This window comes from Muntiacus reevesi, chromosome 6 (assembly GCF_963930625.1).
Source record: "Muntiacus reevesi chromosome 6, mMunRee1.1, whole genome shotgun sequence".
In the NCBI taxonomy this organism is placed as follows: domain Eukaryota; kingdom Metazoa; phylum Chordata; class Mammalia; order Artiodactyla; family Cervidae; genus Muntiacus; species Muntiacus reevesi.
Genome location: NC_089254.1, coordinates 87715624 through 87729603, shown reverse-complemented (window position 1 = coordinate 87729603; position 13980 = coordinate 87715624). Strand labels below are relative to the sequence as shown.

The following is a 13980-nucleotide window of genomic DNA, read 5'->3' as shown; positions in this document are numbered from 1 at the left end:
TCCAAACCCATTTCCCCCAAATCCCCTGAAACTAGTCTGAACAAAGGAAGAAGAAAGATACAATCAAAGTTGACCCATGATTCATAAGCCTTAAGCCTAGGTAGTTAACAGTGGACAATTATCAATAGGCTTGTGGTCATACCCCAATAAGCATAGTAGAATGTATAATTCTATTTGGTTACACAGATAATTAGGGTATTCTTTTAGGCAATGGAGAGCCCTGGGTCTCCTCCTTGGGGCCTGGTTTTTCAGTTAGTATGTCGTTTCCATAAATACTAGATATATAGCTCAAAGTCCACAGTCTGGCCCAAGATGGAGTCCTGCTTTCAATATAGAGCTTGTTCTGTTCCCTCCTTCAAAGCAAAATTTTCTTTCCACCAACCTGGCCTGCTCATTGGCTTTTGAGCAGCAAGGAGCCAGACCCCCACACATACCTTTCGGTAACATTCATAGCTTTACACTTAACATGGGGTATGGGGGCAGGAAGACAAACATTCTTGCTTGGGGTAAGTGGGGCACCACAGAAATATGTCCCAGTCAGTCGCCAATCAATCTCAGGATTTCTTTCACTTCGGGCTTGTAGCAGCCCTGTCTCTGTTCCCCTGACCTCTCCCTTGTAGGAGGATGTTGGATTTCTCCGCAGGCCCTTTCCTTGAGACTGGCTTTTTTGGCTTTGCGTGGCTGCTCTGGGGTTTCGATTGAGCAAACAGAACATTTTTTTCCCACTTGTTTCCCCAAGGAGTGAACTATTGCTCCTAATTAGTCCTTCTCCAGCCTAGGGCCCCGCCCCCCCCGCCCTCCCTTCCATAGCACAACCTACAACAATTAGGGACTCAACCGGAGGTTTATTGATGGACATACAGAAGCATCTTGATATAAACACCATCCTACTTCTCCCAGGGTCATTTGGGTCACAATAGGAAAACTGCACGATAGAAGTTTGTAACAAGTGCACTGAATGAAACCTGTTTGAGCTAGGTGTTAGGGTCCCCAAAAGTTTTCTCCTAGGGAACTGGCCACAGGAGCCTGCATGTAGTACTCGTCAGCATTCTCTTGTTCCCAGAGACTGTGGCTCAAGGTGGCTCTCATGGGTATATTCGAAATGGCTGGGGATGACGCTGGCGAGGATGTGTTGTTGATGAAGTTGAAATTGTCTATTTCAGTGGCACTGCTGGTGTTTCTGGAGTATCCCAGGAATATCAGGGTCATTGAAAGGAACAGAAGAAAAAGAAAGCATTGGTAAGAATCGAATTTTAAAGCTGTTGTTTAATTATGTTTTTTTCCAGCACGGATACCTTCGACCCAGATCTGGGTTGAAGTGAAAAGGCACCAAAAAGAAAGTTAAAAATAACACACATTTAGTATTCAGAGATAAGTGTGGTGAGTTGTTTTTTTTCCCAATGAAAATAATTTTAGGGTTATTTAGCCAGAGACAGGTAATATGGACCAATAATCTAAAAATGTCTTTGCCACAAAACACCTAGAAATGCTAGATAAAATATAATCAACATAATTTTAAATGTATCATTACATTTATGAAAAGTAAAGTAAAAATCCCTGGGACCAAAAATTAAAGATCAATGAAGTATGAGTTAAAGCTGGGCTGCCTGAGGGACTGGCCTGTCTTGGTGACCCAGACCCTGGGTTTATTTATTTGTTTATTTTGGCTATGCTGAGTCTTTGTTGCTGTGCAGGCTTTCTCTAGTTGTGGTGAGTGGGGGCTACTCTCTAGTTGTGCAGGCCTGGGTTTCTCATTGCAGTGGCTTCTCTTGTTGCAGAGCACAGGCTCTAGTGTGCATGGATTTGGTTGCTCTGTGGCATGTGGAGTCCTCCTGGACCAGGGATTGAACTCATGTCCCTTGCATTGGAGGTGGATTCTTAACCACTGGATCATCAGGGGAAGTCCAGGCCTTGGGTTTTTATGGCCATGTGGCCCAGGTAGTGGGACCCAAGCTAGGTGGGACATTAACTTGAGAGAGTTAATTCTTAGATAGGTTGATAAGGAGTCTGAGGCCCTCAAGGAGGAGACAGGAATAAACTTTTTTTTTTGTCTTTGTCACATAAGACATTTTTTCTTAAACTGTGAGTTGTAATGGCAACAATCTATTTCTTGTAAGAGTAACTTTCTCTAGGCCCAGAGCTAATGATTACACAAAATAACACTTCTTCCTCAAGGGTATGTTTTCCCTTAAGCTCTGTACTAATGATTATGTAAAAATAATGTATCTTGCTTGAGGACATGTTTCTCCTTCTTAACAGGAACCTTCTGTCTAATCTTGTTATCTTATGCTGTGGGAGTGGGTCTGGTAAAACTTTTCCTATTGTTAGTTCTATTCCTGTTATCTTGAAAATGTATGTTGTGGGAGTGGGTCTAGTAAGACCTTCTACTCTTAGTGAAAGAAAGTGAAGTCGCTCAGCCCGACTCTTTGCAACCCCATCGACTGTAGCCCACCAGGCTCCTCGGTCCTTGGAATTTTCCAGGCAAGAGGACTGGAGTGGGTTGCCATTTCCTTCTCCAGGGGATCATCCTGACCCAGGGATCCAACCGGGGTCTCCCGCATTGCAGGCAGACGCTTTACTATCTGAGCCACCAGGGAAGCCCAAAGTGAAAAGTGAAATTGTTGGTCACTCAGTCATGTCTGACTGTGACCCCATGGACTTTAGCCCCCCAGGTTCCTCTGTCCATGGGGATTCTCCAGGAGAGAAAACGAGTGGGTTGCCATGCCCTTCTCCAGGGGCTCTTCCCTGTTGGTTACTAACCAACTGAAAAAATATATAAAGCCTTGATAAGACTAGTGAGTGGGGCACTCTCCGCCCCCCTTCTGATGTCTATGTCAGAAGCTTTCTCTGTCCCCTTTGCACTGTAATAAAACTTCTGCCACATGAAACTCTGAGTGCCTGAAGCCTTGGCTCTAGTTCCGAAGCTAAATTCTCTTCTTCGGAGATCATGAATCCGACCCTAGTCAAGATATTTGCATAAATCCAGGACTTTCAAAGCTACCTTCTTGACAAAAGGGGATACCAGGGACTTCCCTGGTGATCCAGTGGTTAAGAATACACCTGCTGATGCAGGGGACACAGGTTCAGTCCCTAATCTTGGAAGATTCCACATGCTACTAAGCCCATGCTCCGTGGAAAAATAAGCCACCACAATGAGAAGCCCGTGCACTATAATTAGTAGTCCCTGCTCTCTGCAACTAGATAAAGCTCACATGTGTAACAGTGAAGATCCTGTGCAGTCAAAAATTAATTAATAAATTTAAAGGGGCAGGGGAATACCAGAAAGAAATCCATCCAGTGTCAAAGCCAATATGGATTCTGGGTCAACTATACCAACTTGGATTCTGGGTCAAAACAAAAGTCTGTTGAAAATCCTTATCCTTGAGACTGTCCCAATACTGGTTTGAGATCTGAAATGATACAGGGTCGAATAACTTCCAAACTGAGAAACTAATGTAAAAATTTTCTCTTGAGCCATTAATCTCTCTGAGGCATCCAACAGAAGCAAACTTACAATGGTTCTGTGGGGTCAAACCCTGCCCCTCCAATTTAGGCCAATGTGAATCCAATCCCACAGATATAGGCCTGTTTGAGAAAAGCTCAGATAAAATATTACAGCTACAGATAGCCCTGAGGCCCAGAGAGTCAGTATCTATGTGAGAGACAGCAGAGAGAAACAACAGGGCATCTGATGTGCCTGTAAACAGGAGGGCTTCTACATTGCCCACAGCTTCTCAGGAGAAAGTGCAGCCAGCCAATTTGGGAAGAGGGAAACTGGGGAAGTAAGTGCAAGGGGCCTGTGGCACAGTCTGAACAGGCTGGTGAAATATGTGCCTTAAGAACTCTCAAAACTACCAGAACACTTTCCCTTGCAGGACATGGCCTCTGGAAATGGAATCCAAATCGAGTAGGATAGGAACAATAAAAGCAAAGGAAAGAGAAAAATCAGCTAAAGATAGGAGAGAGGAACACAGCCTGGGAATCCTAAAAAGCTTAAGTCCATAAACACTTTACAAAAACAACACAAGAGGGAACTCTGAGCCCAAACCAGATAGCTAACCTTGACCAGCCCCTCACTCCCAAAGGTTTAGGAAAACCATTCTGCCTAAAAACAACCATCAGAAAAGGATCATAATTCAAGATCATACAAAATTATCTCAGAAAGAAAGAGGCTATGAAGCATCTTAACTCCTTACAGACAACGAATGCACGCTAAAAAGATGTGCCTGCAAAACAAATGAAAACTGCAACCTAGCATTTCAAAATGAGCTCAAAATAAGACAATGACAGAGCATATGAAAGAACCACGTCTGTCAGAATTTAAAGATTTATAAATGCAGTGACAAAATTGAGAAAAGAATTAGACATTTCTAAAGAAACAAAAATTACTTCCAGAATGAAGGAGCACAAAAATGAACAAAGCAGCTAATGCCTTACAAGAAAGAGAACAGCAAAAGTCCTCTCCTTGAGTTTCAGAAATGAGAAAGTGGCAGGCAATTAAATAGCAAAAATGATCCAGCCCACATATAGTGAGTTTCCTAAAATTTCCTTAAGAGGAAATTTTAATATTATAATTCAAGAAAGCTATCTTGAAGTCAGAAAAAAAAAAAAAGGCTGCCAAGTACATATAAAGGTGAACCATGGCCTGGGAGGTGGTAAAGGACAGGGAGGCCTGGCGTGCTGCGGTCCATGGGGTAGCAAGGAGTGGGACACAACTGAGTGACTGAACAACAACAAATGGCCTGGGAGAACTGACCTCGCATGACCACCATTGGGACCCGCCCCAGAGGCTGGCTACAGAAGCCCCGAGAGAGAGGATGTGTGGTGGGTGAGTCCTCTGTATAGAGCTGCTGCTTCATCCCGCCCCAGCTGAAGGAGAGAGGTTTTCTGGGACCACCCAGAGACCTTGAGCAGTGGTCACCAGGGTCTGGGAAACTCAGCAGTTGGGGGCACAACTCCTGCCCAGGGAACATGGAGGGTGGGAGAAATGGAAGAGCAGGTTTCTTTGATGATGGAATGATGAGGATCTGTGTGCATCTGTGTCCAGGAGGCACAATCCTCCCTCCAGTAGCCGGTCATTTCCTGAGGACCAGATGTGAAATGTACCAGGGAGAGAACCAGCCTGGAGTCACTGTAAACCCTTCCTGACTCCCATAAAGGGGAGGGGACACTGACAGCTAGTTCCTGGTGGGCATGGATGCCTGCAGATCCAGGGGGTGGGGGGGCAGTGGGGTGGGTTTGCCTTGGGTGAGGGGTGTTAAGTGCATGGTGCGTGCTAAGTTGCTTCAATCCTGTCTGACTCTTTGTGATCCTATGGACTGTAGACCACCAGGTTCCTCTGTCTATGGGGATTCTCCAGGCAAGAATACTGGAGTGGGTTGCCACGCCCTCCTCCAGGGGATCTTCCCAACCCAGGGATGGAACCTGTGTCTGTCTCCTGCATCACAGGTGGATTGTTTACCTCTGAGCCACTGGGGAAGCCCGAGGGGTGGTAAGTCAGTTCAGGTCAGTCTCTGTCATGTCCGACTCTTTGCGACCCCATGAATTGCACACGCCAGGCCTCCCTGTCCATCACCAACTCCCAGAGTTTACTCAAACTCATGCCCATTGAGTCGATGATGCCATCCAGCCATCTCATCCTCTGTTGTCCCCTTCTCCTCCTGCCCCCAATCCCTCCCAGTATCAGGGTCTTTTCCAACGAGTCAACTCTCGCATGAGGTGGCCAAAGTATTGGAGTTTCAGTTTCAGCATCAGTCCTTCCAGTGAACACCCAGGACTGATCTCCTTTAGGATGGACTGGTTGGATCTCCTTGCAGTCCAAGGGACTCTTAAGAGTCTTCTCCAACACCACAGTTCAAAAGCATCAATTTTTTGGCACTCAGTTTTCTTCACAGTCCAACTCTCACATCCATACATGACCACTGGAAAAACCATAGCCTTGACCAGATGGACCTTTGTTGGCAAAGTAATGTCTCTGCTTTTTAATATGCTATCTAGGTTGGTCATAACTTTCCTTCCAAGGAGTGTCTTTTAATTTCATGGCTGCAGTCACCATCTGCAATGATTTTGGAGCCCAAAAAAATAAAGTCTGACTCTGTTTCCACTGTTTCCCCATCTATTTCCCATGAGGTGATGGGACCAGATGCCATGATCTTAGTTTTCTGAATGTTAAGCTTTAAGTCAACTTTTTCACTCTCCTCTTTCACTTTCATCAAGAGTCTCTTCAGTTCCTCTTCACTCTCTGCCATAAGGGTGGTGTCATCTGCATATCTGAGGTTATTGATATTTCTCCCGGCAGTCTTGATTCCAGCTTGTGCTTCTTCCAGCCCAGCATTTCTCATGATGTACTCTGCATGTAAGTTAAATAAGCAGGGTGACAATATACAGCCTTGATGTACTCCTTTTCCTATTTGGAACCAGTCTGTTGTTCCATGTCCAGTTTAACTGTTGCTTCCTGATCTGCATACAGGTTTCTCAAGAGGCAGGTCAGGTGGTCTGGTATTCCCATCTCTTGAAGAATTTTCCACAGTTTATTGTGATCCACACACTAACACCCCAAAAAGATGTCCTTTTCATTATAGGGAACTGGAATGCAAAAGTAGGAAGTCAAGAAACACCTGGAATAACAGGCAAATTTGGCCTTGGAGTATGGAATGAAGCAGGGCAAAGGCTAATAGAGTTTTGCCAAGAGAACGCGCTGGTCATAGCAAACACCCTCTTTCAACAACACAAGAGAAGACTCTACACATGGACCTCACCAGATGGTCAATACCGAAATCAGATTGATTATATTCTTTGCAGTCAAAGATGGAGAAGCTCTATACAATCAGCAAAAACAAGACCAGGAGCTGACTGTGGCTCAGATCATGAACTCCTTATTGCCAAATTCAGACTTAAACTGAAGAAAGTAGGGAAAACCACTAGGTATGACCTAAATCAAATCCCTTATGACTATACAGGGGTGGTAAGTAGGGTACTTCAAATAACCCAAGAAAGTTCCTAAGAGAAAAAGTCAGTTTCAAAATCAAGAAACAAGGGTCTTCCCCTATGGTCCAGTGATTAAGACTCTACCTTCTAATGTATGGGATGCAGGTTTGGCCCCTGGTCAGGGAAATAAGATGCCTCATGGCCAAAAAGCCAGAGCATAAACAACCAATGCAATATTGTAACAAATTCAATAAAGACCTTAAAAATAGTCCACATCAAAAAAAGAAAAAAATCACAGGGACTTCTCTGGTGGTACAGTGGATAAAAGTATATGGGTTTGATTCCTGGTCTGGGAAGATTCCACATGCCATGGAGCAACTAAGCCCATGAGCTGCAACTACTGAAGCCCATGCACCTAGAGGCCATGCTTCGCAACAAGAGAAGCCACCACAATGAGAAGCCTGAGCACCACAACTAGAGAGCAGCCCCCACTCACTGCAACTAGAGAAAGCCATTGTGCGACAACAAAGACTCAGCACAATCAAAAATAAATAAACAGAAATTATATTTTAAAAAAATCTTCAAAAATAAAATCAAATCAGGAAACTGAAGGAGAGGAGGTACAACCCAGTCCCCACAAAGAAGGGCCATCGTAATATAAAGCCATGCTGACCTAAGGGGGGTGATGTGGCCACTTCAGAGTTTTGATAATTTTCGGGCACTGGACGTTTTAATATCCGAATTGAGACAGCTTTTGCAGTTTAAAGGGACCAAAGAGTCCTTTTATATTCTAAGAGGGAGCCCATATATGCTTAAGGGGCCTGCCCAGAGACCAGCTTTTACTCAGGAGCAAGAGGAAGACTTCTCCCACTGAGAAAATTATAAAAGGAAGAACAGATTTTTGCATTTTGATGATACCCTCGAAGTTGTACTTGTTCAATGTATTAACTGCATGATCTTGTGTTGGTTTTTCTATCACTTGTTACAGAAAGAATCTAACACAGTGACTTAGTAGATAGTAAAGTTTTGGAGCCAGCAGTAGTCTCCTCTATGGGTTAATGTCTATTCTGTCTATTTTACAGAATAGATAAGTGAGGCAAAGAGGCCTCAGGATTGTCTTACCCAAGGGACTCTTGCAAGCTGGGACTGTCAACATCTAACTCCACGAGTCGGCTTTTATCACCCTTCTTCAAATTAACCTATTCATCCTCACTCCTTTTACTGAACATCTTCCATATGAAAACACTGGGGTATGCCTAGGGAATATTTAGATCAAGCAGCCACAGATCCTATTTCCAAGAACAGGCTTATAATAAAATGAAGGCGAAACATCACATGTAAAAGTCTAAAGTGAAAAGAAGGAACTGAGATGGGTGAATGGAGGGTGTCACTGATCCTCCACCCCACCATGACTCTAGGCTGTGGGAAAGGGATGCCAAGGCAGCCTGCATGGAAGACCCACCTGTGTACTGTGTTCTGGGAAGTTCCTGAGAGGTTCAAGAAACGGTCACTCTTCTGCTCGGCGGCCAACAGCATGGAGCTTTCACTGGGCTGAGAGGATGATGGCAGGCTGCTTTCAGACTGGATGGAGAAATTGACAGTCAAACGAACGGGTCTGATCTCCAATAGTTCTTGGCCTTCTTAGGCCAGAACCTTGAAGAAATTTACTTGTATCTTCCAGCCTAGTCCTGGGAACTGTTCCTTAAACGTTAAGCCCTGGAATCATCAGAGCAAAAACAGGGCCCCTAGCAGGATCTCCTCCACTCCCTGATGGACTGCTTTGGCTACTCTGCCTAGAGCACAAGTTCTGATCCTTATGAACGAGAGCAGCAGAGCTGTAAGGGCTGACTTCAAAGTCAGTGACCAAGTACCTAGAGCATACCACTTAAAAGCGATGAAGCAAGTGTTTGGATCTTGAAATCTGGAGGTTTAAGGCTATCTAATCTATCATACTTTTCCTTCTTAGGCTTCTACCCTAAGCAGGTACTGGGAAAGCCTTCTGTATGTCAAAAGAAGAAAAAAAAAATCCTTAAATAAACTAAACGGAAAACCAAATCCTTAGAGCAAATATTTACAAAAACTCATGATTAAAGGCTTAAAGTTCCTGACATATAAAAAGCTCTGTTTTATAAATCAACTTAGAAAAATGCAAAGTTGCCAACAGAAAAATGGTCAAAGAACGCAAAAGATAGTGCAAAAAAACAAGTCGGCATTCAAATTCATTGAAAATCAAACAGCTGCCACTTTTTTTTTAACTTGTCACATTAGACAAGGAAAATTTATGCTTCTCAATTGTGATAATGATACAGTGACATAGTCACTCATATTATTAGAGAGAGTATAATTTGGTATGAACTTCCTGGAAATAATCTGACAATATGTATTGAGAGCCTTAAAAATGTCACACCTTTGAATTCTGCTTCTAAATCTATTCTGGGAAAACTATCAGAAATGTGGACAATACATAAATGCTTGTTTTAGCATCAGTTACAATAATGAAAAGTTAGGAATTATTCTGAATGTCTGATATTAGAGGAATGGTGAAGTAAATTTTAACGCATTCATACAACTGAATAGCATGAAATTATCAAAATGATGTGTACAAAGGGCTTTTGAAAGAAATGGGAAATGATTATGATATATGATATAATCTAAACTGGAAAAAAAGCAACATTGAGAAATATGTTTATATATGTAATGGCCTCAAAGATATAAATTAAAAATTAAGAAGAAAGACTAGGAGAATATATGTCAAAATGTTCCAAATGATTGCTTAGGGTTAGAGAGGAGTGGGGGTGATTTTTGTGTAATTTTCTGATTTTTCTTCAGCGAACATTATTCCTTTATAACACTGAAAAAAAAAAAGCCAAACACCCAGAAAACAATTTTTAAGTGAGTTCAGTATTTTATCACTTATTAGGAAAACAAAATTACTTTTTAATGTATGTAGACCTCAGTGTGGTGTGTGCACATCACTGACTTGAAAAAGAAGGCTACTGATCCCCACACAGTGCTCAACTCTGACATCCATCCATTTTCCAGGGACAGTATGTCTGCAATTCCCAGCTGACCTTACGGATCTTGGCAGGATCCGGGTGAAACTTACTGTTTCTGTTGGCAACTTGGGCACCAGGCAGTGAGAGATTCGGATTCTTGGATCTTTGGTGGTGATGGACAGACCTCTCTGCAGAATTTTCACCAAACGGATCCAGAACTGAAACACGGTCTCTGGGTGTTTTTCGTGGAGCCTCAGGTAGTAGATCTTTTCAGTCACCGTCCTAACCCTTAGGATGCGTTGGAGCCGGTCATAGATTTGCAGTTCCACATACTTCAGGGGCAGAATCCTGGGCACAGTCAGGAAATTCCCGTGACAGAGGCCCCCAGTGGTTTTAATGAACCTTGCTGGGTTAACCCCATTAGACTCCTGCCTCTGCTTGGGGGATGCTGGAGAGCGAAAGCTTGTGGTCTGAGGGTGGAAATGATCACTAAAACCTATTCTTCTCTGATTTCTAGAGCCTTGGTTATTAAAGAATCTGCTCAAACCAATAACAATGGCTGATGGTTGATGTATAAAATCTCAATTAACCCTCACAACCACCCCTTGATGAAGGAAAGATATGTAGTATTAATTCCCTGTTACAGAATTTGAAACTGTGGCTCAGAGAAGCTAAGTGATTTGCCCAAGTTTAGATCTTCTTAAGTAGGAACTGGAACTAAGATTTTCTGACTCCATCTCCAGGTCTCCTTCTCCCTAGATCCTGAGTAACTGTGCTGAAAGAGTAAGGAGAAGGATGGAGGTCTGGTATTTTACATCCAGTATTTTTTTTCAATTTCAATACCTCATAATCCTATTTGACTTTCATATCGCTCACCTTTCTTTTTGAAAACCTCCAAGTCTATATTGACAAAACAAAAAGTAAGCAAAAGGAAGCCACGATTCTCAAAAACTAGGAAAAGACAGGGGCTGGTGCTCTACCCCAGCACCAAGTACAGTGCTTGGTACATACAGACACTAAATAAATATTTGTTAAATTAATGAAGGAAGTCTACACAGTTTATAAGCTAAAGAACACTGTCCTTTCTTCTTGTCTAGAAACCAGTGGCAAAACAACTCAGTTGTTCACCCAGCCCCTCCCAGCACCTCCCTCACATCTTCGTTTACCTGCTGAGGGTGATGACTGGGGCACTCCCCGGCGTGTTCCAGGTGGAAAACTGACCCTGGGGCCAGGTGACGTTGGCCATCAGGAGAATGTTGGGGAGTGGCAAGGAGGGTACGGACGAGGTCACCCCAAGGATCACAGTGGTTGGCCCTTCACTGCCATCCATCCAGTTTCCGGGCTTAGTGACCTAGAAGTTAGCCCCAGGCACATGGAGTCAGACAGAAACGGAAGACAGGGGTGGAAGATTACAGGTGCTAGAAAATGACACTTGAACTTGGCAACAGGCTTGGAGCACCTATGTTCTCACACACCGGGCTGGGCCACGACCTGCCGTCCATCCTTCCCGTGGGTTCTCCCCAAAGAGACGTTAGGTCATTGGCAACAGGAACTTGGTCACCCACCTTCGTGTGCTTGGCATGACTAACTTTAAAAGGATGTGCTGGTAAGACAAAACTGATCACCATTTTATTCCTCCATCCTTGGGCAGAAGAAGGCAGCCCAGGTTTCTAATGATCTGGGAGGGGGATTCTGCAAAGAAAGTTCCAGAAGGGGAGGAGAAGGAGGAAAAAGCTGTTGAATGGGGAAGACCCAGGCAGCCCAACTTGAGAGAGGTTTGGGGAGCTTCCCTCAAGATGATGGACAGTCTGGCTTGCTGCTGGGTCCTGAGAGGAATAAGGGCCTGTTCTCTTGCGGCGCTCAGGGCGGTGGTAGGACGGGAAGAAGGCAGCCTGGCACTTGGGCGCAGTCTCAGCTGAGACACCCCCACACCTCACTGTCCAGGACAGGCAGATGAGCCCCAGCACTGTAGCATCCAAGGAACCACAGGGATCAGGATCTAAGGGGTGACCCCTATGTTCCCAAGACCAGAGGGCCTTCTCCCAATGTCCCAGACTCTGTAAGACCATCAGGGCCATTCACAGCCTGCAATGGATCTGGGCAACTGGGGAGAGCCCCAGCAATGCCTGAAATGTAGGTTTCCACAAGCCTAGTAGAGGGTGCTCTGAGAAAAGTGAATTTTGATTTTAAGAAGAAATAAGAGTAACATTTCTTGAAGCCCATGTTGTGGAACAAAATTTGTATGTGCTACAAAACACAGAGGGCCACACACACAGAGTAATACACAAATGTTTGCGGGTGATGTTTCTTGGCCGTGACGGTAGTGCTGGTGATGCTGAGGAGAGGGGAAGGAGGGAGCAGCATAACTCTGTGGGCTGGATCATTTCAAGGCAGCTTTTAGCTCTGATGAGCCAGCTTCAGCAGGCAGGCTTTTCCCCTCCTTGGCACAGTTAGTCTCCTGGGGCAGCTCAGGGATGGGGAAGACCTGGAGCTATGAACCAGCTCCACTGCGACCTGGGGCACCTCATCAGAGGGAGGCTCACTACTCTGTGAAACGGTCTCCAAATTAAGTTCAACACCCACCTCAGATTATTTCCACCCTCACTCCCAGGGTTCCTCATCACTTTTCAACTCCACCAGATAGATTCCTGACTGTAGACCCTCCCTGTGCATTCCAGCCTCCCGGCTTCACCCAGGAGCTTGAAAACCTTTCCCTCTGCCTGAAAGGTTTTCCTGGCCAACTCTTCCGCTTACCAAAGTCTTAGCAACACCTCAAAGAGATGCTTTCCCAGAAAGTTTCCCAGAATACGGGGAAAGCTTCCACAACAACCCATGTTGAGTGTTTGCTCTGCTCATGCTATAGGGTTCAGTGGGTCCAAACCCTCTGACACAGAGCTTTCTTAACAATTACCATTTCACATTATGTCCTTTGAACCTCCAAAGTCACAAGCTTCTTGGCCAGGGGCACTATCTCATCTCTCTTTGCATCTCCTGCCCCTCACACAGCTTATTAACAAAGTGGCGATGCTATACCTGCCACGGAGCACAATGGGGTCACCAGCCAGACCACTGGAGGGAGGTGGGGGGGCACCTCGGTAAAATGTTACACGGATTGAAATGACCATCCCGTGCTCTTGGCAGCTCCATGCTTCTCAGGCCACACTCACTCACTTGAGTGGGTCATATTACTACTCTTCTGGGGATCAGTAGAATCTGGGCAAGGCTAATTTATCCAGGACCTTGCTCTCATGCAAGGGTGTTTGTAAGACAACCTAGAAAGGAGGTTGGGTCTCAGAGCAGAAATTCTGACAGCCGCCTTCATCCCCTTTAACCATTCGGTATGCACTGGTGGCCCCAGAAGGTGCCTGTGGACCCCTCACTCACCCCAGGAAAATGGGTCCTGCTATCTCCTTCTGCAGGTATAACTCTATTTCCCCAAAGCATCTCCTGTGATGCTGTAGGCACAAACCGAGGTGAAGTTGGGACCTAGGCACTCCTGTTTCCTCTGGCTCTACCTGCTTCCCTGCTTCTTCCTCCTCCCCACAGCTTTCAAAGGCTGTGGCATTTGGGGGCCAAACCTTGCAAATAGGCTGTGGGGTGCAGGGGCGGTGGGGGGGTGGGGTGAAGAGAGGGGCCCTGAGCACACAAGAGTACCTGGATAAAGATGCTTTCAAACACCACTGAGTCAGAGAACAAGTTGAATTCTGGAGAATGAATCAGTTGACAAAGGAGGCCATCTTCCACCCCAAGTTCCACTCCAGGGCCTGGCTCCCTGACCTCAGGTGGGAGGCCCCGAATTTTACTCATTGGTTCTTGGGAAGGATGGGCTGGGGAACATCTCTGGGGCTCCACGCAGACCCAGCCCAACTCCAAGGTGATGTTGTGACCTCTTCTGCCCCCACCTCCACAGCGCCACCCCTCCTAATGTAGGGCTGTCCCCCAGGCTGGGGGTGGGGGACGCTGCGGGCTCACAATGGCAGGAATGACATCAAGGAATGTGATGGGTAACAACAGGAAAGGAAGGCAGACAAGAGGCGAGGAAGGACTGGCAGTCAGC

At 45.2% G+C, this 13980-nt stretch overlaps 1 protein-coding gene across 1 annotated transcript; it reads right to left on the bottom strand.

Annotated features, from left to right (window-relative positions):
- Positions 1–981: 981 nt before the first annotated feature.
- GARIN1A (golgi associated RAB2 interactor 1A) lies at positions 982–13730 on the bottom strand. Its single transcript, XM_065939786.1, has 5 exons — positions 13578–13730; positions 11090–11274; positions 10034–10271; positions 8390–8508; positions 982–1180 (listed from the first exon to the last, which is right to left on the bottom strand). Exons 1-5 carry the CDS (start codon positions 13728–13730, stop codon positions 982–984), a joined length of 894 nt encoding a protein of 297 aa, XP_065795858.1.
- Positions 13731–13980: the final 250 nt, after the last annotated feature.

Excerpts from the sequence above, each read along its gene's own strand:
- GARIN1A (XM_065939786.1), bottom strand. The coding sequence starts at position 13,730 with ATGAGTAAAATTCGGGGCCTCCCACCTGAGGTCAGGGAGCCAGGCCCT. Across the intron at positions 11,275-13,577 it reads TTGAAAGCATCTTTATCCAG|GTCACTAAGCCCGGAAACTG; the intron begins GTACTCTTGTGT and ends GCTAACTTCTAG. Across the intron at positions 8,509-10,033 it reads CCAAGTTGCCAACAGAAACA|TCTGAAAGCAGCCTGCCATC; the intron begins GTAAGTTTCACC and ends TTCTCCATCCAG.